Source organism: Notechis scutatus, chromosome 1, assembly GCF_049901735.1.
Source record: "Notechis scutatus isolate UNSWTSFEM ecotype Mainland chromosome 1, rNotScu1.2, whole genome shotgun sequence".
Lineage (NCBI taxonomy): Eukaryota > Metazoa > Chordata > Lepidosauria > Squamata > Elapidae > Notechis > Notechis scutatus.
This window is the reverse complement of record NC_142009.1, coordinates 128,745,525-128,769,657: the sequence shown is the minus strand read 5'-3', so window position 1 is coordinate 128,769,657 and position 24,133 is coordinate 128,745,525. Positions and strand designations below refer to the sequence as shown.

The following is a 24,133-nucleotide window of genomic DNA, read 5'->3' as shown; positions in this document are numbered from 1 at the left end:
AGATGCCAGAATAAGAATGTCATCCAAGTAGCATTGAAGTCGGATGGACCTATCTCTGAGTGATGCTGCCAAGGCAGCCAAGACCTTTGTAAAAGTTCTGAGAGCTGAAGCTAGGCCAAATGGGAGAGTAATATATTTGTAATGGATGTTGTTGTAACAGAAACAAAGGAATTTGAGATGTGAGGGCCTAATTGGGATATGTAAGTAAGCTTCCGTGAGGTCTATGGAGGTAAGGACATTGGGTTGTTTTTTTTTCATGCGGAGTAAGATGGATTGGAGAGTGGTCATTTTAAATTTTTGGTAAACTAAAAATTGGTTTAGACGTTTTAAGTCCAGGATTGCCCTCCACCCCCCCAAATTTTTAGGGACCATGAAGAGGTGCGAATAAAAACCAAGACCTTTTTGATTAGAAGGGATGGGTTGTATGGCCTGGATCTCTAGTAGATGTGCTATGGCTGTGTCCATAGAAACCTTTTTTCTGTGTCCCTGGAAATAGGGGAGTTCATAAAAAAATCCGGGGGGGTGGAGCTGAACTCCAGTGTCAGAACAAATTGTACTGTGTTCCTGACCCAGTGGTAGAGGAGTCCCATTGGTCGTCAAACATTTTTAGGCGACCGCCAATGGGAATCTCGTTGTGGTCATTACTTGGACCTGCAGAAGGGCCTAGATCCTGTTCCTCGAAATTGTCTCCTAGGATGGAGTCCCCTTCTATATCTGTCCCCAGGTTCAATTCTATCTGTCTGTTGTCTGAAACCAGGCTGTCTTTAAAATCTTGGATAGTAGGGTTTGTAGAAGGGGTGAAAGGAACCCCTATGAAAGGGCTGTGGTAATCTGGACTCTGATCAACAAAAAAGAGAGGGAAGAATTTTATTTTTGGTTCTGGTTTCAATTAGGAGGGGTTCAAACGCACTGCCAAATAGTTTGTTCTCTGAGATGGGATCTGAGGCAAGGTGCCACTTGTGCTTGACGTCTGCCTGCCAATGCCTGAGCCAAAGTAACCTTCTAGCCGCAATTTGGGAAGCAATGGTCCTAGAGGAAAATTTAACTACATTGAAGGTAGCGTCTGCTGAAAACTCTGCAGCAGTGATTAATTTAGCCACATCTTGATGTGCCCTAATGTTTGGGGCTGGAATGGTATCCCTCAGGTGGTGGAGCCATCTGAGAGATGATCTAGTGAAAAAGGAGGTGGCTGTGGCCGCTCTGATGGCCCATGCATCCGAGACGTGTGCCCTGTGGAAGGCTAGTTCCGCCCTCTTTTCCTCAGGCTTGAGAGCCTCTGCAGCTTCACTTGGGATGGCTGAGGAAGATGCAAGCACAATGATAGGCTTGTCCACTTCCGGAGTGTTTAGAAATTTAGAGAACTCAGGTGCCAAATTATAGTATTTTTTATCATGCCCTGTGGGAGCGGGATATGAGGCAGCTGCAGCCCATTGTTTTTGCACTAAATTGGAAAACATGTGTGGCACAGGGATAACCTCTGCCTCAGTGACTGGTTGAGAGAATATGAGATCCTCTGCTTCCCCTGGAGTATTTGGTGGGGGAGGGGTACCCGTATTATCCAGCCATGCTGTGTTCTTGGCCTTAAACAGCAGGGATTTAAATAATTGTGGGCGGAGTAATCCTGTAAATATGAAGAGGTCAGGTGAGAGGCCTTCATCGTCAGACATCCCCCTTTCTAGCAGATCCACCTCTGACAATACCTGGTCAAAGGTGTGTACCGACCCCTCCTCCATTGGATTCATGGGATCCCCTTGATCTCCCATATCCTGTATGTACTGAGGGTCTCTGACAGCGGGCAACGATAGTTCTGCCGGGGGGGTACCTGATGAAGATGTGGATCCATGATGCCCAGAGATTGTTCAGAAAGAGATCCGCAAACTGAAGCTGAGGGTGTTCGTCTTGCCTGAATAGCCTGTTGGACTCCTGCTGATATGCCCTTCTAGATGGCTAGCTCCATCCACGCCCTCATGTAGGCAGGAATTTCCTCCAGAAGTTCCTCATCTTATCTGAGGCCAGCTGCAGTTGGCATGAATGTTGCCTCTGTGGCCCTCCTTGGGGAGAGAATGTTAGAAAGAGCTACCTGGGGAGGTTGTATCGATATGCTGCTCCTTCTGGATAAATCCAGAGGGGCGGTTGGAGGATTCTGGGCCTGTGAGGTAGAGGGTATGATGAGTGGTGAAGAGGTGAGTTGTACAGTTGCTCGTGTACATTTTTCCACCTGCCTTTCTAATGCCTGATGGCGTCTGCATGGATCTTTCTCTGCTGCCTTAGAGGTCTTTTTGGGCTCTGTGGACTTATCTCTATTTTTAGCAGTTAGTCTAGATCTGGGGTTGTAGTTGCTTGCCATGGTAATGCCTTTGATAGATTAGCAATGTAAAGAGGCTATGAAATTAGATGGCTGGAACACCTAGGGGCCTGCTCCCTTAAGGGGTAGGGGATCCTGGAATAAATAGTTCCCCGATGCCTTTAGCAAACATTGTCTCCTTGTTCTGTTTTGCTTTGTTTATATATATATATATATACATACATACGTATGTATGTATGTATGTATGTGTGTGTATATGTATATGTATATATACACACACACACACACACACACACATATATACACGACTTAAATATTTGTAGAATTTAAGTCAATCAAGTCAATTTTTGAATAAAGTACTTGTAATATCAAATATGGAGACCAGAACACCCCCCTCCAGACCCGGCACCTATATGAGGGCACAGAGGTCTGTAACTGATAATTAGATCAGTTTAGCTGCACTTATTGCCTGTAGAACCCAGCAGTTCAAGTCCTCTATCATGCAGTGGACTGGTGGTAGGGAACCCCCTTCCTAGGTCCCCAAGAAGGAAAACCTTGTTGGGTAACTTACCTCACAGACAGTAACAATTACTCAGCAAATTTAACCACGCGGCCTTTAAAATGGCGGCCGCCTCATGGCAGAATGAAAACAAAAGCAGCTATCACCGCCCAGCCTGCTGAAAGCAAAACCACTCAGCAGGAAGGCGCAGGGGCTAATTCCCTGCCCTGAGGTGTTCTGTGGGGAAAGCCTCGTAATAAAAGGAAAAAAGACTGTACTGTTTAAATTGAGGCTTCGAGCCTCGATAAAAGGAAAAAACAGCTGCACTGTTTAAATTGAGGCTTCGAGCCTCGAACAGACAGAATGTTTACTCAGCCGGCTGGGAGATCAGAGTGATAAGACTCCTTGTTGAGAAGTTTAAGGCAGCGGCTCTGAAACGAGAGGCTTTTAGCCTCAGGGCAGATGGGAAAGGTAAGCCTCTGCGTTTATGAGGCTTTAGCCTCGGGAGGTTGGAACGCTCATAAAAACGAGCGAAATGACTTTTGGAGGTTCCCAGGGGTGGTGGGGGTAGTTGGTGACAGAAACTATGGTACCTGACCTGAGAAATAAATCAGCTAAATCAGCTAAATCACCAGTGTTCTGTTCCGGCCAGGAAAACAATAACACAACCTGTCTGAAGAAAGGCTGAGCTAAAACTGGGGACACTAAGGAGGAGTCTCGTGGAGGAGGAGGAGTGTCCTCAAGTTTAAGTCCAGCCTTCCTAGAAGAGACTGAAGCACCTTCCATCACTGGATGCTCTGAACAGCTCATGGGAGAAATCAGGAAATAAAGATCAGGTAAGAGCCCAGGTGGGCAGGTGGGCAAAAACATCAGCAGACATAGAACCAGTTCTATGTCTGCTGCTTTTCAGAGCTACCAGTTCTACAGAGGTGGACAGAACCAGTAGAAACCCACCCCTGGGCAAAGGTTAAGATATCAAGATCCTAAATCACAAAGATCTTTGGGTTACCTTGAATTTCACTTGGTTGCAAGCTGGTAGCAAATTCAGTGCCCTCAGAACAGATATAATATGTTGGGAGTAAATTATCACATTCAACAATCTAGCATTTTATATTACCGTAGTTGTAGTTTCCAGATGATCATCCAAGGGATGGTGTAGCTGAGACAGCTCAGGTCTGCTTAGCTTAGCTACTGCAGTAGTTTAATTGATTCGTATCTGTGATGTTAAACTCCCAAATGTAACTAAACAAATTGATGTATGTACATGATGCTGAAAATATTAGTTGGTTGGTAATCTTCTGCATTCTAAATTGTGTAATTGAGTTGTTGCTACCTGTTGCACTTCACATATTTGCTATGAGGCAAATGATTCAACATAGATAAAGGTTGACTAGAAAACATAAGCTCCTTATATTTTCAAAAGATTAAGTTGGCTTGCAGGGAATCAAATGCTGCCTCCCACTGTGATATTACCTTCTTACCTCAAGCAGCAATTCCCCCAAGTCTAATTCTGCCTCTCACATTTAATGTACTTTAAAGGAAAGCAAATTCCCTTATTACTATTTTTTTTTCAGCTAAATGACAGACATGTGATTATTATTTTTTATATTCAACCTAGTTCCTCTCTCACATGGTCTTCACTTAAAATAAATGTTTTAAGTGTATTGTCTCCATAAAAGACAGGACTGTTCTGTTAAACATATGCAAACTGTTCTTCAAGCAACATGGGCTAGGATCCCTACATGGAACTCTGAGTAATATTTTTTTCTGTATCCTTGGTTGGGTAGTTCCTTCTACAACTCTGGTAATCAGGACCAAACAATGTCTTGCTATAATCTCAAAGCTACATCCTCCTAGCAATTGTTTCAGGTCTACTCTCTCTAGATAGCAGCTGCCTATAGGACCACTGAACTAAACATTATCCATTCTTTTTGTTTCTCCATTCTTCTCTATTTTTTCTATCTTTCTTGTTCCTTTAGTTCCCCGGTGAACTACCATGGCCTCAGATTGTTGAAGAAGTCCTTCACTCTCCTTGGCCATATAAGAGAGTTTTCAAACACTACTCTTGGAATACAGTTTTAAGGAATGGCCTTAGTAGGAACCATGAGAGCTGCCCAAGCAGTTTTCCATATAATTTCCCTAAGGACTGTCTTCAATAACTGCCTAGAAAACAGCAGAGGTCACTTCATAAAGGACCAGGTTTGGATTTTTCTCAGTCTATTTGGACTGTTGTAGGAATTTCCTGAACAGACCCTTAAAGATGGCTTCCAACTGGCTTCAAAGCCTGGTACTCCAAACAAAAGCAGCTGTCCATGAATCTTCCATGGAGATTCATGCTTGAAATTACCTTCCTGAAGCTACCTCCTATTCATAGGATTCCCTTTTGGGACCTCTATTGATCCCAAAGGCATAGTGTGTCACCTGTATTTTAAGCAGACATCACACTTTTTATCTGGGAATAACCTTTTGTTGCTACATATATCTATGGAGATTCTCAGTCATCTAGGTCATGGTTGTTCTAAAGGTGCTTTTTCAAGAGCCAAAGGTGCTTTTTCAAGAGACTTTCTGATTTTTCTTTGAAGACATTTCACTTCTCATCCAAGAAGCTTTTTCAGTTCAGAAAGTCCAGTTGCCTTTTGAAAAAGTACCTTTGGAATTTTTGTTGCTATATTATCATCTAGATATGGGGTCAAAGTTGGCAATCATATTGGTCAGGAAGAAATGTGATCTTCTCAAACTATGATTTAAGGTACAGGCTCTACATTCCTATCCAAAATTAATTCCCGAATGCATAAATACTAGGACAGGTCTAACAACATTTTGTCCACATGCAGCTCCCTCCTGATTTATGAGATATCACAAAGTGGCTATCCCCCCCAAACATGAAACTTTACTTTAAGACAACCAACAAGACTGTGATACTTTTTACCTCTTTCCAGGAAGTATTTTCTAGATCATGGGGTCTTACATGGCTCACTGCTACAAAACCCATTCTACCATGGGACTAGGACAACTCATCACAGCCTGTGGCCAACTCTCTGCAGGACAACTTGCTAAAGGACAAGAGTTACAGTAATATAAAAGAAATGGGGGAATAAATTATTAAAGAAAGGATGTCAAAGGAGGGACAAAATAAAATATAAATGAGAAAAGTTACAATATTTTTAAATTATGTTAAATAATTAAATTGAATTATTAAATTGGCCTGCGGTGAGTTGTACTAAAGTGAGTTGTCCATGTTGAATTGGCTGTGGTGAGTTTCCCATGGAAAGTTAGCCATGATGAGTTGGCCCTGGCGAGTTGTCCCATTCCATTCTACTACTACCTTGGGAGTTATCAGGGCTCACTCTGTTAGGAACGCAACCACCTCAGCTGCCTCATCCACTAGAATTCAACTAAATCACCTCAACATGGTTCTCAATCTCATCTTTCATGACATAGTACAAATCTAATTCACTGGTGTCAGCTAAGTGCATGCTTAGTGGATGAATTCTGCACAAGGCAATGTTGTATTCATAATCTAATTGGGTAGTTCCTACCATATTGGATTGCTCCGGTGGATCACTCTAGTAAGTTTTGGCTAAAGGTACTCTCTAACCACAGAAGAAAAACAGAATCCTTGAAGGATTTTTCCCTTCTGAATGAATGGTGGTTATGCATATCCTCTTTTTTTCTGGCTTCATCTCTGTTTTTACAGCTATCATTCTTGCTATAAAAAGTTCTTGTTAATATTTCTCATTGCTTCAGATGTTTAACTCAGAGATTTTCAAACTTCTTCAGGCTCTAAAAACTTTTTTAAAAAATCCCTGGAACCCTTGAGGTGAGGATTCTGAAGGTCAGCTGGTAAGCCCCACCCGTTCCATTCTATCTTAAACAATTTCTATGGATGCCCCTGAGGAGCAACACTGAGGCAGAAATGAAAGGATAAATCCCTCAGAACTCATTCAAGTTCTCTTGGAACCACAAGATTCTGTGGAATCTGGTTTAAAACAACTCACCTCAACCAGCTAGGAAATTGTTCTCCACTGCCACCTAGAGGCTTGGAAAGAGTCCTGGTTGTTTAACCATGGGAATAACAACCCAGCAAAAATACTTTTACTACTGTGGAAAAAGGAGTTTAAGTCCAATTTTCATTCTTCACAAAGGGTCTGTGTTTATTCAGTGGGCTTGGGCAATAAGGGGCATCTGCTGCAGTTTATGAATTGCAGTGAAAGAAATGGTATTGGATTTTTTTTTAAATAGCGTTAAGTACCTATGGGACCACTTTTTTCCAATCACCTTGGCCCCTGGTGAGATCTGAGACAAAATAATTCTTTACTTCCCATTCCTAAAATAATGTTATCATATGGGTCTATGTAGATTAGTTCCATTGTGGCTACTCTGCCCCGTAGAACAGCATTTATCCAAAATCCGCACAGCCCTAATACTGGTGTCCTTTCAAAAAGCTTTGTAGGTACAGGGCAGAATAATCTGTGCCCCTGCCTGGGGCAGTGACTTGAATGTGATTGATCAACATTGATTGGCTTTTGCAATTGTTTTGCTTCTTCTCCAGTGGGAGTCTTTTAATTCTTTTGTCGTTATTTTTCTTTTGTTGTTATTTTTAGATTCATTATATGTTGTACACTGATAGAGTTTTAATAATAATAAACACAGTCAATAAATTGATGAGATAAATGAATAAATTTCTACTGTGCCTTCAATCCAAATGTGTGTGTGTGTGTTTATCTGTCTGCCTGTCAAGTTATTACAGTAATATAGTACAATAGCATAACATGTAAAATGCAGCATCACACACTAAAATCTGTACAAAAAACCTACAAAACAGAAATATTACAGCTATGTGCAATGTAATATAATACTAATTAATGTATAAAATGCCTAGATGGGTTGAGTAATAAAAATATTGCAGTCTTAGTGTAGAAATATTTGTGTATATGTATTTATTTGTTTGTTTATAACTTTTAAACAGCTGTCCATTCAGGGGCATGATGGCTTAGCAGTTAAAGATGCTGAGCTTGTCACCTGGAAAGCTGACAGCCCAGGTTCAAGACCCAAGCACTGTGCAAGGGGTGAGCTCCTGCTCACCTAGCAGATCAAAAGCATGAAAATATGAGTAGATAAATAGGTATCACTTTAGTGAGAAAATAACAGCATAAATACCTTTGGCATATAGCCATGCTGGCCACATGACCACTGAAAATGCCTTCAGACAACGCTGGTTCCCTTGACCAAGAAACTGAGATGAGCATCATGCCCTAGACCAGGGGTGGGCAAACTACGGCCCTTGCGGCCACATCCGCCTGTTGGTCTGTCCAATCCGGCTCGCCCTGAAAAAAATCACTGGGCGTGGCGTATTGCCTGTGCGCGTGGCCCCCAAAGCTGCAAAACAGTGTGGAGCGCTCTCGGTGTAGGAAAGAAAAGAACTTTGCAAAGGCCTCGGCTGGGAGTTCGAAATCACCTTCAAGTGCAACCTCTCCGAAGGTGAGTCCCCGCCGATCCCCTTTTTTTTCCGGGCTTCCAGGCTTAAACTTTGCAAAGGCAAAGTTTGCAGGCTGGAGCGTCTTCCCACCGAGGAGCGGGAAGGGTTCTGCCCAGCGGGCGGGCGGGCTGCTTAAACTTTGCTCGGGCAGCACTTTAAAAGCCTGCTCCCAGCACCCGAGCAACTTCCCAGCAACTTTCGGCTTCCTTTTTCCTCACGGGCGCTCGCGCCTGGCCCCTGAGCTGCGCGGCGGAGGGGAAACCCGGAGCGCCCGGTTGCCTCCTCAAGCAGCCCACCCACCCGCCGGGCGGAACCCTTCCAGCTCCTTGGCGGGAAGCGCTCCGGCCTGCAAACTTTGCCTGTGCAAAGTTTAAGCCTGGAAGCCCCGGAAACCGAGCAACTTCCCAGCAACTTGCGGCTTCCTTTTTCCTCGCGGGGCCGCGCCTGGCCCCAAGCAGCGCGCGGCGGGTGGGTGGGCTGCTTGAGGAGGCTCCGGGCTTCCCCTCCGCCAGGCGCGCGCCTGCGAGTTAAAAGGAAGCTGAAAGTTGCTGGGAAGTTGCTTGGGTTTCGGGGCTTCCAGGCTTAAACTTTGCAAAGGCAAAGTTTGCAGGCTGGAGCGTCTTCCCGCTGAGGAGCAGGAAGGGTTCTGCCCGCGGGCGGGCGGGCGGGCTGCTTAAACTTTGCTCGGGCGGCAATTTAAAAGCCTGCTCCCAGCACCCAAGCAACTTCGCAGCAACTTTCGGCTTCCTTTTAACTCGCGGGCGCTCGCGCCTGGCCCCGAGCCACGCAGCAGAGGGGAAGCCCGGCGGGCAGGCGGGCTGCTTGAGGAGCAACCTGGCGGTGCTCCGGCAGCAGCAATAGGCAGTTCCGCCCGGGCTCCGCTCAGGTGTCCGGCTGGGGCTGTCAGGAGTTGCTACCGCTGGCGCAGCTCTGCGCGGCTCCAGTCCAGCGTTGCCTTGGGAAGGAAAAGGCAAAACCAGGAGCCACTGAGCCTGAGCCTCTGGTGCTGCTGCTGCCGTTGCAAAGCACCGCCGCGGCTCTTCCTTTTTGCCTTTCCCTTCCCAAGGCAACGCGGGACTGGAGCCGCGTGAGCCGTGCCAGCGGTAGCAACTCCTGACTCAGGGGGCCTCCGAGGGAGGGGAAGGAGGAGAAGAGGGGGAGGAAGGGGGCGATTCCCAAAAATCTTGTGCTGACCCGGCCCGTTTGTCAAATTTTAAAAGTCAATGCGGCCCCCAGCCAAAAAGTTTGCCCACCCCTGCCCTAGACTCATGACATGCCAGGGAAAACTTTACCTTTATATACAGCTATCCATTTTTCAACCAACTCTGGGCTGCTCTCAATAAAAAAGTTAAAAAACAAATACAATTATATTAAAACTATAAAACAACTAATTAAAACATTAAAAACAACCAAAACCTGGGCCCTATCAGTTCCAATGTGTTATCTAGTCTTCTCCCAACATTTGGGGGAAAATCCAGATCTTCAAAGCCTTATGGAGAGCTAGAAGGGTGGAGGCCTGCCAAACTTCAGGGGGAAAAGTGTTTTTGATAACTGGACTACATTATTATCTTGCTAAATGCATTCCCTATAAATGATATTTTTATTCTTTAACTGGTATTATGCAGTCTGATTATGAGCAGTTAACAAAAATATCTTGTGATTCAGACTGTTAATTTTTGAGAAAATAAGTCATGACTCAATATAACTTTACATGTTTGAAAAATAAACCAACATTAAAAACACTGATTCAGCGAAAAGTCTATTAATAGCCATTTACACATTATTCATACACATAATTTTTCTGTCTGAATCATATTAAGCAATGACACAGAAACAGCTGTTCTAAGTCAAATCAGGATTCATATGCTAATTATTGGACAGCAGGCAGTAAACACGACCTGCTCTTTAACAATTCCAGTAACTAGTTATACAGAAAAAATGGACCCTTTGTGCATTTTACCTTTTGGCTTCCCATTCTGAAACATCATTCAAAGCTTTCTGTAAGGGTTTGGAAATCATTCTCATTGGCAGCATTTGCATTTAGCTGTTTATCATGCAGTCTGAGGCTTGTAAGGTCATTATTAATTATATATAAAGCATATATTTAATTATGTTAATAAATAAATATTTTATGTATTGATAAAATCTTCTTTTTGACAATTTTAATAAATATATACATAATTACAATTTAAATCTTGGATCTCTTGAAATCAGAGCAATTATTGTATTATATTTTTCATGAAGTACAAATCCTATCTTCCTTGCTTTTTGTTTTTCATTCTCAGACTGTGTTAGCTGGAGATGGACTCAACCCTTTTGCTTAATGCAACACATTACAATACATTAATAACTATGGTAGCCATGATAAATTCTTACCTTGTATTTAAGGTCTTTATCAATTTGCAATATTTTCAGCACAAAACTAAATACCTATCATTCCCCCCATCCACATCTCTGCTTTGGGCTGAGCTGCCTTTTATCTGACGGTTTCCTTGTTTGCATTTCTTTGCCCTGTGTCTCAAGGTCACTCCCACATACCGTTTTAAATATAATCTGTTACAGGTAACTTTACAGATTTTCACACACATAAATATAATTTACAACATAAATGATGTAAATCACTGCAATCATGTACATTCATATATATTGGTATTCATGTGTAATGATCATTCCCTCTCCCCAAATAATCTTAGACAATGGGGTTTCACTTTATTCACGAGTTAATCTGTTAATTTAAATAGAATTTTCTTTTCATTAAAATGTTAAATTCAATATTATTTCCAAGGCTAAAAGATAGTGGATTTTTCATGTATTGGCATGCTTCCTATCTGAATACAATTGATCAAATATATTTATTTTATGGTGTCAGATCAACAATATGTTCCAAGAAATTTAACACTAGCAACTGGAAGCAGCAATAGTATTGTCTTTTTGCTCCTCATTTGCCTTGTCTTATGTTTCCTAAGTTTAGATGTGGGTGCAAATACTTCCAAATCAGCTTATTAGATCAGACAGGAAGTATTTAATTCATTCCCTCTGGAGGATAGTAGCATGCATGGAATCTGATTCGCTCATTGTGTTTCATTGGAAGGGAGGGTAGAGGTTTCACATATTTGAACTCTTAAAATTGTTTATATCTGGTTTATGCTTGAAAGTTAAAACCATTAGAACCATTGCTAATGGTTCTAACAGAAGGATCTATAACTAGACTGAAATTCAGAAGCTATGGACTGAACCTTATAAATACTAGAGAAGTGTAAAAAGCAGATTTCAGATTCAGTGCAGTTCATACCTTATTTTAATTTTTAGTATGTTAGTACTTAGGATTGAAAGAAGCCTTCTTGGCCAGCAAGATGGAATGTTGAAAATAATGGAAAAACAGTATTTGAGCTTCACTGAATTTTAAAACATCCAGTATAGTTGCTAGAGTTTGAACTCACTATTATAAAATCAGAACAATCACAAAAATACAGAATCATTTTTCTTTTCCACATGCAAGTGCTCCTAAAATTCTTTTCATTTTAAACATAAATTCTTAAATGAAAACTTTGAACAATACTGGATAGCAGTTCATTTCTTTTATATATAGCATAATGTGGCTCCTTATAAGTTATTTCCAAGATTTTTTTCATTTGTTACCAATTTGAATCTGGAAAAATATGATTCTCCTAATTCTGTCCACCAGCTTCCTAATAAATGTACAATCATTATGTGGTTTGATGACTCTGATACAACACAATATAAAAGGATCATCAAGTTGTTAATTATATTAAAATATACAAAAATGTGATGTTTAAACCAGCTGCATGATGATTTCTCCAGATTCTAACTTTATTCTGAGTAACAGCTAATCCTGATTCTTACTGAATAAGCACTGAAATGTTCTATAGTTTAAAGAGTTGCAGCTGCAGCTTGTTAATTGCTCACTGCTCTTTTTCTTTAAAAAAAACCTTTTAAGTGTTTTTTTAAACGCTTAAACCTTACAATTTGTTTGCCAATTTTATTCCACATTATAAAAGCTGCTGGCAAAATTAGCAAAAGGATGATTATTAGGAGATTTTAGAGCTCTGGCATTCCTTGAGTAACTTTTCTTGGTCGGAGGCCATAGGTTATACAACAAGCAAAACCCACTAAAATTCTGACTTAAGGTGGTATTAAATGCAGCATCTCACATCTTAGGACAAAGGTTTTTCACACTAGCAGCTTCAAAATCACTGATCGTTAAATTATTTGCAAGATGACAGGTGATGGTAGGTGTCAGCTGGAAGACAAAATGTCTTTCTATTAACGCCAAACATCTCTCACTTCACTCTCAGGAAATGTAACTTGGATCAGTTTTCTTTTCCTGGAAGATATTCAGCAACCTAGAGGCCCCATTGATACATGTAAATACAGAAGTTAATCACAACCTCTAATTTGGTCTCATTCAGCATGGGTGAATTAGTGTTCATAACATTTAAAAATAGCAGCTTTTTTCCATCAGTGCTTTTTAAAGCAAAATCTGAAAGGTAAATAAAGATTGCCTTACTAAATTTGATAGGGGTACCTCTTCCTACCACTTCTCAAAAATAGTCCTGCCACTCAGTCTGCCTATATTTCAATTATGACTCTGCTGGGTTGATTAAGAGCCAGGCATGAAAGCCTGGAACACTTAGAGAAAGCTAAAAGAAGGATAATTAACATTGGAGGCCTGTTTTAATTTGTACCATGCCTTAACGTGGGACCTACTTCGATTACCTATTAACTCAAGTAACTTCAGCTATAAAGTATAGTGCTTTCTGTGCCCCTGATACAGAAGCTGTCCAGAGTAATCTATTGTTTGCCATATTTCCATTAACATGTCTTCATTGAGATATTAGTTCTTCCCTCTTCCAGCCATATTCTCTGTTATCTATTTGTTTAAAGCATCTCTATAACTACCTATCTTATAGCCAACTCTGGGTGGCTTCAATCAGAAGTTAAAACAATGTGCAAAACATATTTAACCTATAAAAATTAAATTCATAAAAACATTCACTGCACTGTTTTAATGTCCATGGACTTAGGCCACTGATTTTAATTCTAAAGAATTGTTTCTCTAGTGGCATTAAAATCAAAGTCTACAATTTTGGTATTGCATTAAAAAAAACAATTAGCATCATTTATCTCTATGTGATATTCATATCCAACCAGCTCTGAGGCTATCCAAGGCAGTTTCAATAATGAAAACTGAAATTGCTTCAGCTTAAAGCAAAGAATGTGCGGTCTCTTCTGTACCTGTACAAAGATGACAAATCTGATACTACACCTAAGAGAAATATACTGGATTCAGTCATACAGTAAGTTTATGAAAATCTTAGACTAGTACAAAAAGTATGTCCATGAATAATCTGTGAGGATTTATAAATCTATCTTAAGAAATCAATAAAATTTGAGACAAAATTAAAATACGTCTATAAAACAACCTGGAATCTGCTTTTTTAAGTACCAATGACATTGTGGTGCTTACTCAGCATCTGCTGTTCTGTTTTAAAGTTTAATGCATATTTGTTCTAAAACAAGTGATTGCCTAGGAGCAAAAATCGATTTTTTGATTTATCACATTTTACCAAATGTGTGTGTGTGTGTGTGTGTGTGTGTGTGTGTAACTTGTAGCATAGCTGCTATGTGCCAAAGTTTCAAACACTGTAGATTATCTGTTTGGTCTCTAAAGTAAGAGTAGATGTCAAAGGAAAAGTAAGTTTCCAGCCAATTAATTGGTGTCAAGTTACATAAGTCATTTATGATTGTCTCAGAGGACATGCTTCATAATTGATCAAGTTACATAAGTCATTTATGATTGTCTCAGAGGACATGCTTCATATTTGATCTTCTAAGACAAAAAGTGAATGATTAGCTGCAGCAGGCAGGGAATAATTAATAGCAAAACTGCCATTTTTTACCATGACTAGCTCAGAGAAAATTACTGTATAAAAAGGGTTATTGGCCATAACAACTTTTGATATATAAACCTTTATTTTCTAGTGATATATCAGAATAACTAAAGCAACTTATATCAAAGCATCCTCAGAACAGAACTGCAGCATGATTTTCTATTAATGTGTCAATTGCTTCAATAAAATTAGAATCAGCTAGGTGAGCACTGTCTTTATGTGCCTCATGCTCTCAAGAACAGTTTAGAGAAAAGTAGAAAGATCTTCTGTCTTCCAAAAAATAAGTTTTGTTAGGTAAAAGCAGGAAATTATCAAATTACAAATTGACAGTTGCTATGTACTGTCAACAACATGTGTTGCTTAATAAGTAGGTAGAATAAAACAACTGGGAAACCCAAAATCAGCTATGAGGGAACATCCTTGTTCAGCTGGGTTCTAAACTGAGCATCAAAAATTGAAAATATAACAGGTACAGAGTAAGTTAGAAACCACCCCAGAACACTTGTTCACTAACAGCTTCTCTGTTCTGTTTCTTCCATATTCAACCCAAAGGTTATAGATTTTTCTAGTACAGGATGGGGAGCCACTAAGAATGTGTATTGCTAATATATTTTTTTTCTCAACATGTTTTTCATTCTGTTCTTGTATCATGTGACTGTGACAAACTCTGTAATGATACAAACTTTAAATGTAGGCCTTGCTTAATTTGCCTGTTTGCTAGTAGTGGCTCTCATCACAATTGTAATGTACATTATTAAATCATTCAAAGATGGAGAATTTCTTCAGGCTTCTGGTTTGTAGAACTCTTCAGATACTATCCCGCACACTTGAGACTGAAACAGGCAGAGTTTTGTGCTGTTAGGATATATTCTGACTATAGCTTTTCCTTTGCCCTGAGGGTTATGGCCATAAACATGTGCATTTAGCAAGTTACAGTCCTAACAATGGAAGACCAGCCCTGCTAGCAGAGAAAAGGGCTTTGGAGCATTCCTTGTTGAGATTTCTGTAGGATTTATGACTTTTACAAGGAGAAGAAAAATCAGATGTCAATTCTAGTGAGACCAGAGAAATTCAGATATCCCAACTCCCTGGGGTATAAAAGGCAGAGACTTGTCACTGCAGTCTGTCTAGAAAGTAATGGATAGAAAATACAGGTAGTCCTTGACTTATGACCACAACTGAGCCCAAAATTTATGTTGCTAAGTGAGACATTTGTTAAATGAGTTTTGCCCCATTTTATGACCTTTCTTGACACAGTTGTTAAGTATATCTTTTCAGTTGTTAAGTTAGTCACATGGTTGTTAAGTGAATCTGGTTTACTCATTGACTTTGCTTGTCAGAAAGTCAAAAGGGGATCACATGATCCCAGGACACTGCAATCATCATAAATGTGAGTCAGTTGCCAATTATCTGAATTTTGATCACATGGGATCACACGGGATGCTGCAATGGTCATAAGGGTGAAAATGGTCATAAGTCACCTTTTTCAGTGATGATGTAACTTTGAATGGTCACTAAATGAACTGCTGTAAGGTGAGGACTACCTGTAAATTCCCTCTGAAGGAGATGGGTGGTTCAGAAATGTGAAGTAAAAAATGTTTTACTTTCCTGTTTTACTTTTCCTCTGGTCTACTTTCAAGGGCTGACACATTTAGGCCCCATTACCATTGTTCAAAGACTCTCCAAGAGTCACATAGCATGAAAGAAAAACAACACTAGCAGTGAAAATGTAAAACATAAAACATTGACAACCGAAATAGACAAACCTAAATTTCAAGAGGCATCTGGTGTTGGCCCTCAACACTCTCTGGAAAAGCTGGATTTTAAGAAGTTTCTGGAAGGTGATCGACGTTGGGGCCAAATGCTTGTCTTGCAGGCAGCCATTTTAGACAGAAATATATCCTCAGGCCTTGGCTTTGACACCTCCCCCAAAATGGAACCCAACTAACTGCTTCTTCTGGCAAGATGCCCAGAGTCACTTTGTAGTGATGATGGACAAGGGAGGGAGGGAGGGATGGAAGGAAGGAAGGAAGGATTAAAGTGGTCAGGCTGATTCCAGTATTAAAGTATTTTGATCTGGCCCTGAAAATCCAATATTATGATCTAGCCCTGAAGATCAGTCTGTCAATATTTGATAAAAGCTTGCCAAATTCAAGACAAAAAACTTGTGGAAAAAAAAACTAATAAAAACATTTGTAGAGCAACGAGCATTCTGAATAGGGACATTGTGTAAGTGTTTGCGGGGAGGTAGAAAGAGAGAGTTCCTGCAGCTGAGGTAAATAGGAATATTTTTTCAATTAAGAGAATATATGTCCTCTCTGACAAGCTTCTAACCTCTCTGTCAGATTAGTGCCACTAATACATAGGTTCAGGCTTATCTCAGTGTTTCAGGGAATGATGACTAAGTATGGCATAAATACGCTGCCCTTCTTCAGCTTCATTGCCACCACAGAAGCTTAAGCATCTTGAGGAAAGTTCTAGATTCTAAAAAGAGCCAATTTTGTGTGGTGGTGAAGGTGCTGGATTAGAAATCAATTGACTGTGGATTTGAATCCTCCCTTAGTCAGGAAAGTCAGCTGGGTGACTCTGGCTCAGACACTTTGCTCAATCTGCCTCAAAAGGCTGTTGTGAGGAAAATAGGAACATTATGTACCCTGCCTTGAGTAAAATAAAAATGAGGAAATGTAAAACTGTTTCAGATTTTTGTTTTGAATTTTTTGAAATGTTTTATTCCCCGGGAACTAGAATACAACAGACTATTCTCTTATAGCATTTAATACAAGTTAATTATCATTAATTGTTAGGCCAGCTTTTCTTTTCCCCTTGTCTTGATAACTCCCGCCCCCCCATTTTTGCAGGCATACAGTAACTGTATTTTGTCCTTACAATTATATTGGATAAAATTAGGTTCTATTAAAATCAAATTGATTTTCATCTGTTTATTACAATTCCATTGAAATTTGAATACCCTATCAAGGATTACAAAGGGCACATTGGATTGTTCTTGTGTAGAGTTTTGCTTCAGGACATTCTCATTGGCAGAACTGATGGGAACGTGAAAATTGTCCATCTTTCTTCTACATCTTGCCATTCTCCTTCTGAAGATTAAAAAGTTCCCCAGGATACCCATGAAGGAGTTCTGGTTGCTGCAAGTAAAGGGGGATCTGTAAGGATAACCTCTTGTTTTCTAATTAGTGATCTTTTTGTGGACTGAAGAAACTCTTTGAGTTGCGGGAGGCATATTCATATGAAGTATTAGTACCGCTTTATAAAGCCTTGGTAAGTCCACATTTAGTATCTTAGTGTACTAATGACAGATTTGGTCATCATATTATAAAAAAGATATTGAGACTCTGGAAAGAGTGCAGAAAAAAGCAATAAAAATGATAAGGGGCTGGAGGCTATAGCATATGAAGAATAGTTGCAGGGATTGAGTTTGTCTAATCTTGTGAAAAGAAGGACTAGGGATGACATTATAGCAGTGTTCCAATATTTGAGGGTCTGCCACAAAGAAGAAAGGGTCAACCTATTTTCCAAAGTACCTTAGGGCAAGACAGGAAATAGTGGATGGAATCTAATCAAAGAGAGGTGCAACCTAGAAGAAGAACTTTCCTAACAATGAACAATTAACCAGAGGACCAGTGTGCATTCAGAAGTTGTGGGTGTTCCACCACTGGAGATTTTTAAGAAGAGATTGAACAACTACTTGTTTCAAATTGTATAGGGTGTGCTTCTTGAGCAAAGGGGTTGGACTAGAAGACCTCCAAGGTTCCTTCCAACTCCAAGGTTCCTTCCAATTTTGTTAGCCTGTTAACATATTTGAATCCAGCTCTGTCCAACTAGTTTGTTCACATGATCAACCTGAATTGATTTCTTCAGATACTAACTTTTTGTAGTTGTTCCTTATATGAATACAAGTATGATGATACATGTTTGAGCAGTGTGAGAAGGAAGTGTTTAAAGAGTTGTCTATTAATGTTGTTCCCTCTGTTCATCTGCATTTATTTCAAAATAGTAGTTAGGTGCCATGACATACAAAAAGTGTGGCCTTTCTTACAGGAATCTTTGAATCTTCCATTGTTAGAAGTTATGAATGAAGTCATGTCAAAGAAGAGGACACCCAAATCGTGGTCAGAAGCATATATCACACTTGTCCCAAAGGAGGATGCCGACCCACAACAAATTAAGAATTATAGACCTATTTCCCTGCTAAACTCAGACTATAAAATCTTTGCTTCAATATTGCAGAAAGACTTAAAAGATATTTGAATAATTTTATTCATCCTGATCCAAATGGGTTTCTGCCAAAGAGACAAATTAAACATAATATGAGAATAATTCTGGACATTTTGGAATACTATGAGGCATATCCTGAAAAACAAATGGCTTTGATATTTTTAGATGCATAGAAAGCCTTTGACTATGTGAACTGGCAATTCATGTTTTTTACAGTTGGAGAAGATGGGCTTTGGTAAGAAATTTACTCAAGCCATAGAAGCTATATATCTTAAACAAACAGCAAAGGTAATGATAGAGGGAGAATTGACAGATTCTATTGAAATAAGGAAAGGGACAAGACAAGGCTGCCCACTGTCACCTCTGTTGTTTGTGTTAACTTTGGAAGTGTTAAATAGAAATATTAGAGAAGAAAAAGATATAAAAGGGATGAAAATTAAAAAGGAAGAATTTAAACTGCAAGCATTCACAGATGACCTGGTTCTTATTCTAGAGGATCCATTAGAAACAGCATTTAAATTGATAGAAAAGATAGAGACATATGGAAAAGTAGCTGGTCTGAAAATAAAGATAAAATGAAGATCTTGACAAAGAATATGTTAGTAAGACAAAAGGAAGAATTGGCAGATGTTTTGAAAATGTAGGTCACAAATAAGGTTAAGTACTTAGGGATACATTTGACAGCAAGATGTAGTACACCTAAAGAGAATAACTATATTAAACTCAAACAACAGATTGCGACAGATCTGGCAAAATGGAAAAATTTACAATTATCACTAATAGGGAGAATGTCAACAATTAAGATGAATATATTACCTAGAATTTTATTTCTGTTTCAGACAATTCCAATCAGGCTAGGGAAAGAATACTTTGAAGATTTAAATAAAATAGTATTGAAGTATATATGGCAGGGAAAGAAAGTGAGAATAAAATTAAAATTGTTGCAAGATGCCAGAATAAGAGGAGGATTTGGTCTGCCGAACTGGGAGCTATATTATCAAGCAACAAACCTGATGTGGGTTAAGGAATGGATAACACTAAGGAATACTAGATTATTGACATTAGAAGGACATGATTTGTTGTTGGGTTGGCATGCCTTCCTATGGTACAAGGGAACTAAAACACAGGGGTATTTTAGAAGACATTATATACGTGAGGCTTTGTTATTAAACTGGGAGAAGATTAAATAGCAATGCTATTTAAAAATTCCAGTCTGTTTATCAACTATTGAAGCTTTTTCTTATCCAATAATATATAAAAAGGAACAAACAGTTAGATATGGCGAAATATTGAATAAAAAGGGTGAACTTAAATCTATGCAAGAACTAGAAGAACAAGGTATAAAGATGAATTGGTTTTCATATGTGCAAATATGCTCTCGATATGATAAAGATTTCAAAACAAAGTTTTTATGATAAACTGACTGACTTAGATATAATATAAACAAATTTAAAAATATGGAACATCTCGCATAACATGAAGGAACAATAGTATAGTCAAATGAATGATTAACAATGATAATAATGTATTCAGAAATATTTGATTGATAATATGAGAATATATACAAATAATTGTAAGTGAGGACTATGGAGAGGAAGCACAAAAAATTTGTAACCAACCGATACACTGTATCTACGTAATTGGAAGATGGCTTTATGTTTTTATGTTTTGTTTGTGTACGTTTGTCTAAAAAAAAAATTTAAAAAATAAAAAAGTGTGGCCTTTCTCAGAAATTATGATTAACTTGTATATGTAACCTACTGGTCTGACTAGCAAATTAGAGTCTATAAGAGGTTTTTTTGGTTTGTATTCAGAGATCACTTGGGGTGAAATTCATGTTTAGGCAGAAAGCCAGTGAAAAACTGCCTATCAGATTGCACTTGAGAGTCGTATGTAAGTCTTGTGCCCAGGCACCAGGCTGATCAGGAATATCTTCTGGAAAATGTGCTGCATGAATGGGCAGCTTGCCTAATTATTTATCCCATGAAAGACAAGAACCCCTCAGTGTAGGGTGTGGTGAAGAAGCAACAGAAAGGAACTGCTGCCAGCAAACATGACTGAGTATGTGAGCTTCCTGTTTTTGGCTTTCAGTAATCATTTCATGAGCAATCCTCTAAACACAGATATCAGGCATAATTTCAGCACTTCTGGACTAGCCATCTTAATGCAAACATAATGGAAGAGTCATAAAATGAGTGTCCACTTAGGCAAAACTTTCATAAAACTACAGACATGGAAGAATCCCCCCCCTCTTTTATCTGGTGGTATTTTCCCAATATACATATACATATACATATACATATACATATACATATACATATACATATACATATACATATACATGCATGCATACATACATACACATACATACATACATACATACATACATACATACATATACTCAAACACTAGCAATTTGGCCCTACACATGATTCTCCATTTCTCCATCTTCAGATCAGTTTATAGGTATAAGATCAGTGTTTATAGATCAGTGCCTAAAATGTAGGAATATACTTTTAATCTCTCTGGGCATCTACAATTCCTGATTATATGAAAGGAAGTTCATGCCTTCTACCCAAAGATATGTCTGATTAGTATCAACATATAAAAATTTGATCTGAATTTGTGTCATTGCCATTCTCACCTTTCATTTATGAGAAATACAATAGAATGTTTTATAAATAATTTGTAAAAAAATAAATGTGTGTGCTACAATTATCAAAATGAAATGTTTTGTTTGAGTGTTAACCATTGAACACTAAGACCAAAATATGATTGGTTTGTTTGAGATTTAGTGAGTTCTGTGAAACTGTCCAGTTTTGGGTTAGCCAACAAGTCATGGTTGAGCAAAATGTAGCTTAAAACATGTTGTCTGATTTAAAACTTAAATAATGAAGCCTGAAATATAGTGAGATTTTTTAACATACCTTCTATAGGATTCTATAGTAACAGTACAACAGTGCAAATGGGGGATGTGTCTAGTACATAGTGTGCAGTAAATTTTCATTGTTAGCTTTAGAAGGATTACTTTTTCCTGTGACAGTGGTTTTCCTGATTAAGAAAAAGTTGACTTTCATGATGGAAGAATGGATTTTTTTTGTTTTTGTTTTCTGGCAAAAAGATGGGAATGAGTTCATTTTTAATTATAATTGTAATAGCACATATGTATGAAATGTAATAAAGATGATGAAAAGTAGATTTCTAACAGGGTGTGGTTTTGTGAGTAGCATTAGACCTGAACAATTATGATGATAGTAACCTCAAGAGATGGAACAATCTTTTGAATACAGTAGAGTTGCTGAAGTACCTATGAATCCCAAATTAGTTTCTGATACTTCAACATCTGCTTTCTCCCATATTTTATAAAAATTATCAGAGTTGGTCTAATAAGACAATTTCTTCCATCTCCACCCCAACTTTTAGGCAATTGTTTCCAAATGGGTTTCCAGAGGAATACTTCTTAACAGCCACATTCCGTGTCAGAAGAAACAGCAAAAGAGAACGCTGGTATTTACTGCAGATTTTAGATCAGCATAATTTGCCACAGGTTAGAAAAATTCAGTTATTTAGCATTGTTACTTCTTTATTTGTGTTTGTTCACATGTTTCCTATTCCCATCCCCAATAAAATGATACCTATAGCTTTGTGAATTGCTAGATGGTCCCCTCCAGATTATGCAACAATTAATGTGGCTTGGATACAATAGTAATCATTTTTCAAATAGCAATTAGAGGATGAGTTACATATCAGTAATTGAGCCATGGGATGGTATGTGTTGGGAAGTGGAACAACTTGCCTCCAGAAGTTGTGGGTGCTCCATCCCTGGAGGCTTTTAAGAAGAGATTGGCAACCATTTGTCTGAAATGGTATAGGGTCTCCTGCCTGAGCAGGGAGTTGGACTAGCTAGATACAGAGGTCTCCAACCTTGGCAACTTTAAGACTTGTGGACTTCAACTCCCAGAATTCTCCAGCCAGCATAGCTGGCTGGAGAATTCTGGGAGTTGAAGTCCACAAGTCTTAAAGTTGCCAAGGTTGGAGACCTCTGAGCTAGAACACCTCCAAGATCCCTTCTGACTGTTATTCTGTTCTATTCTATGTTAACATTTTGTCTTTTGGTTTGAAGAATATTGAAAGAATATAGCAAATAAAATATAGAATATAGCAAATAAAAAAAACCAATAATATGAAAGATTGGAATTTGATGCTTAATGACAAGGTCGCATGGATAAATATGCAAAAGACAGATTCAGAAAGCTTAAACAAGTAAAAGATGCATCCAGATGTGTCAGGTTGGACTTCCATCAATTGAAAAATTGTTTAAATTTTAATAGTTTAGTACATCCCATCCCACCCCATTTCTTCCTGGAGCCCTTGTGGTGCAATAGTTAGAATTCAGTATTGTAGGCAAACTTTGCCCACAGCTTGGAGTTTGATCCTGATGGGGCTAAAGGTTGACTCAGTCTTCCATCCTTCTGAGGTTGGTAAATGAGGAGCCAGATTGTTGGGGGCAATATGCTGATATTGTAAATCATGCAGAGAGTGCTATGTGGGGCATTATATAAATCTAAGTGCTATGGCTACTGTAAAGTCCCCTGCTCTTCTGGGTAGCTTTTGGAGGGCTGAATGGTGGCATCAGGAAGGAGGAGGTGAGAAAGTGTCACTATCTGAGAGAACTTGACCTGTGATTCTAAACATGATGAGCATGTACTGACTTCTATGATTTTATTGTCTTCTTCACTGTCTTGCAATTTATTTCATTTCAAAAGCACTGAAATTTGTGTGTGTGTGTATTTTTGTTTAGGTTTACATCTCAGTTGATGGTTTAAAAAAATATATAGAGTATGTCATGCAACCCACCCAGCAGAACTCCCTGCATTATGTCTTTAAAAGCCGCAAAATCTATCCTATCTTTGACCGTCAATGGCATAAGATTGGCATCAGTGTACAATCAAGGAAGATTTCTCTTTATGTGGACTGCAGCTTAACTGAACAAAGGATGACTGAGGAAAAAGCTAGACCTGACATTCAAGGAAAGATTCTCATTGCTACTCATTATTTAGATGGCAAACCTGTAGATGTAAGTGTTCATGTCCATGTTATAATGAATTAAGTGGTTTTATGCTGCTTTTATGGAAAAAGAAATGGGTTTTATTGTTATGTTGTTTTTGTTTATTCTGAATTTATAAGATGGTAATATGAAAGATGATAGGTAGGTAGGTAGGTAGGTAGACAGGCAGATAGATAGATAGATAGATAGATAGATAGATAGATAGATAGATAGATAGATAGATAGATAGATAATGAATGACATCAAATTGGTGAGCTGGAAAAACTTGAATTATTTCTGCTTATTAATTAGATCAGTTTTGTTGATGAGACACACTGTTGGAAAGGGAAGGGAAAATAATTATCTCTTATTTTTTCCTCTTCCTATACTTTCCTGCTCCCTAAAACATGTTTCTGAAAGCTTGGAACCCTTCACAAATAATTGGAAATCATTGGGACTGAAGAAGAGAACTGGGAATAAACCAAAATTGCCTCATCTCTTCAAGTAGAAGATTCTCCAGAAAAAATAATTACATCATTGAATGAAAGGAGCCTTCATCTATAGAATTATAATATCTGGATCCAGACATATCTATTTTATATATGTCTAGAAAGCAGACATTTTACAATTTTGATGCCCTGAGATCCTTAGAAAT

At 38.8% G+C, this 24,133-nt stretch overlaps 1 protein-coding gene across 1 annotated transcript in view; it reads left to right on the top strand.

The window, feature by feature from the left end:
- Nucleotides 1-2,916: 2,916 nt before the first annotated feature.
- LOC113427714 (uncharacterized) overlaps nt 2,917-24,133 on the top strand; it is a 92,730-nt gene continuing 71,513 nt past the window's right edge. The window contains exons 1-3 of the mRNA XM_087951576.1: nt 2,917-3,275; nt 21,855-21,978; nt 23,233-23,508. Coding sequence (XP_087807702.1) covers nt 23,278-23,508 — 231 coding nt within the window. The 5' untranslated portion in view covers nt 2,917-3,275; nt 21,855-21,978; nt 23,233-23,277. The remainder of the gene's footprint in view (nt 3,276-21,854; nt 21,979-23,232; nt 23,509-24,133) is intronic.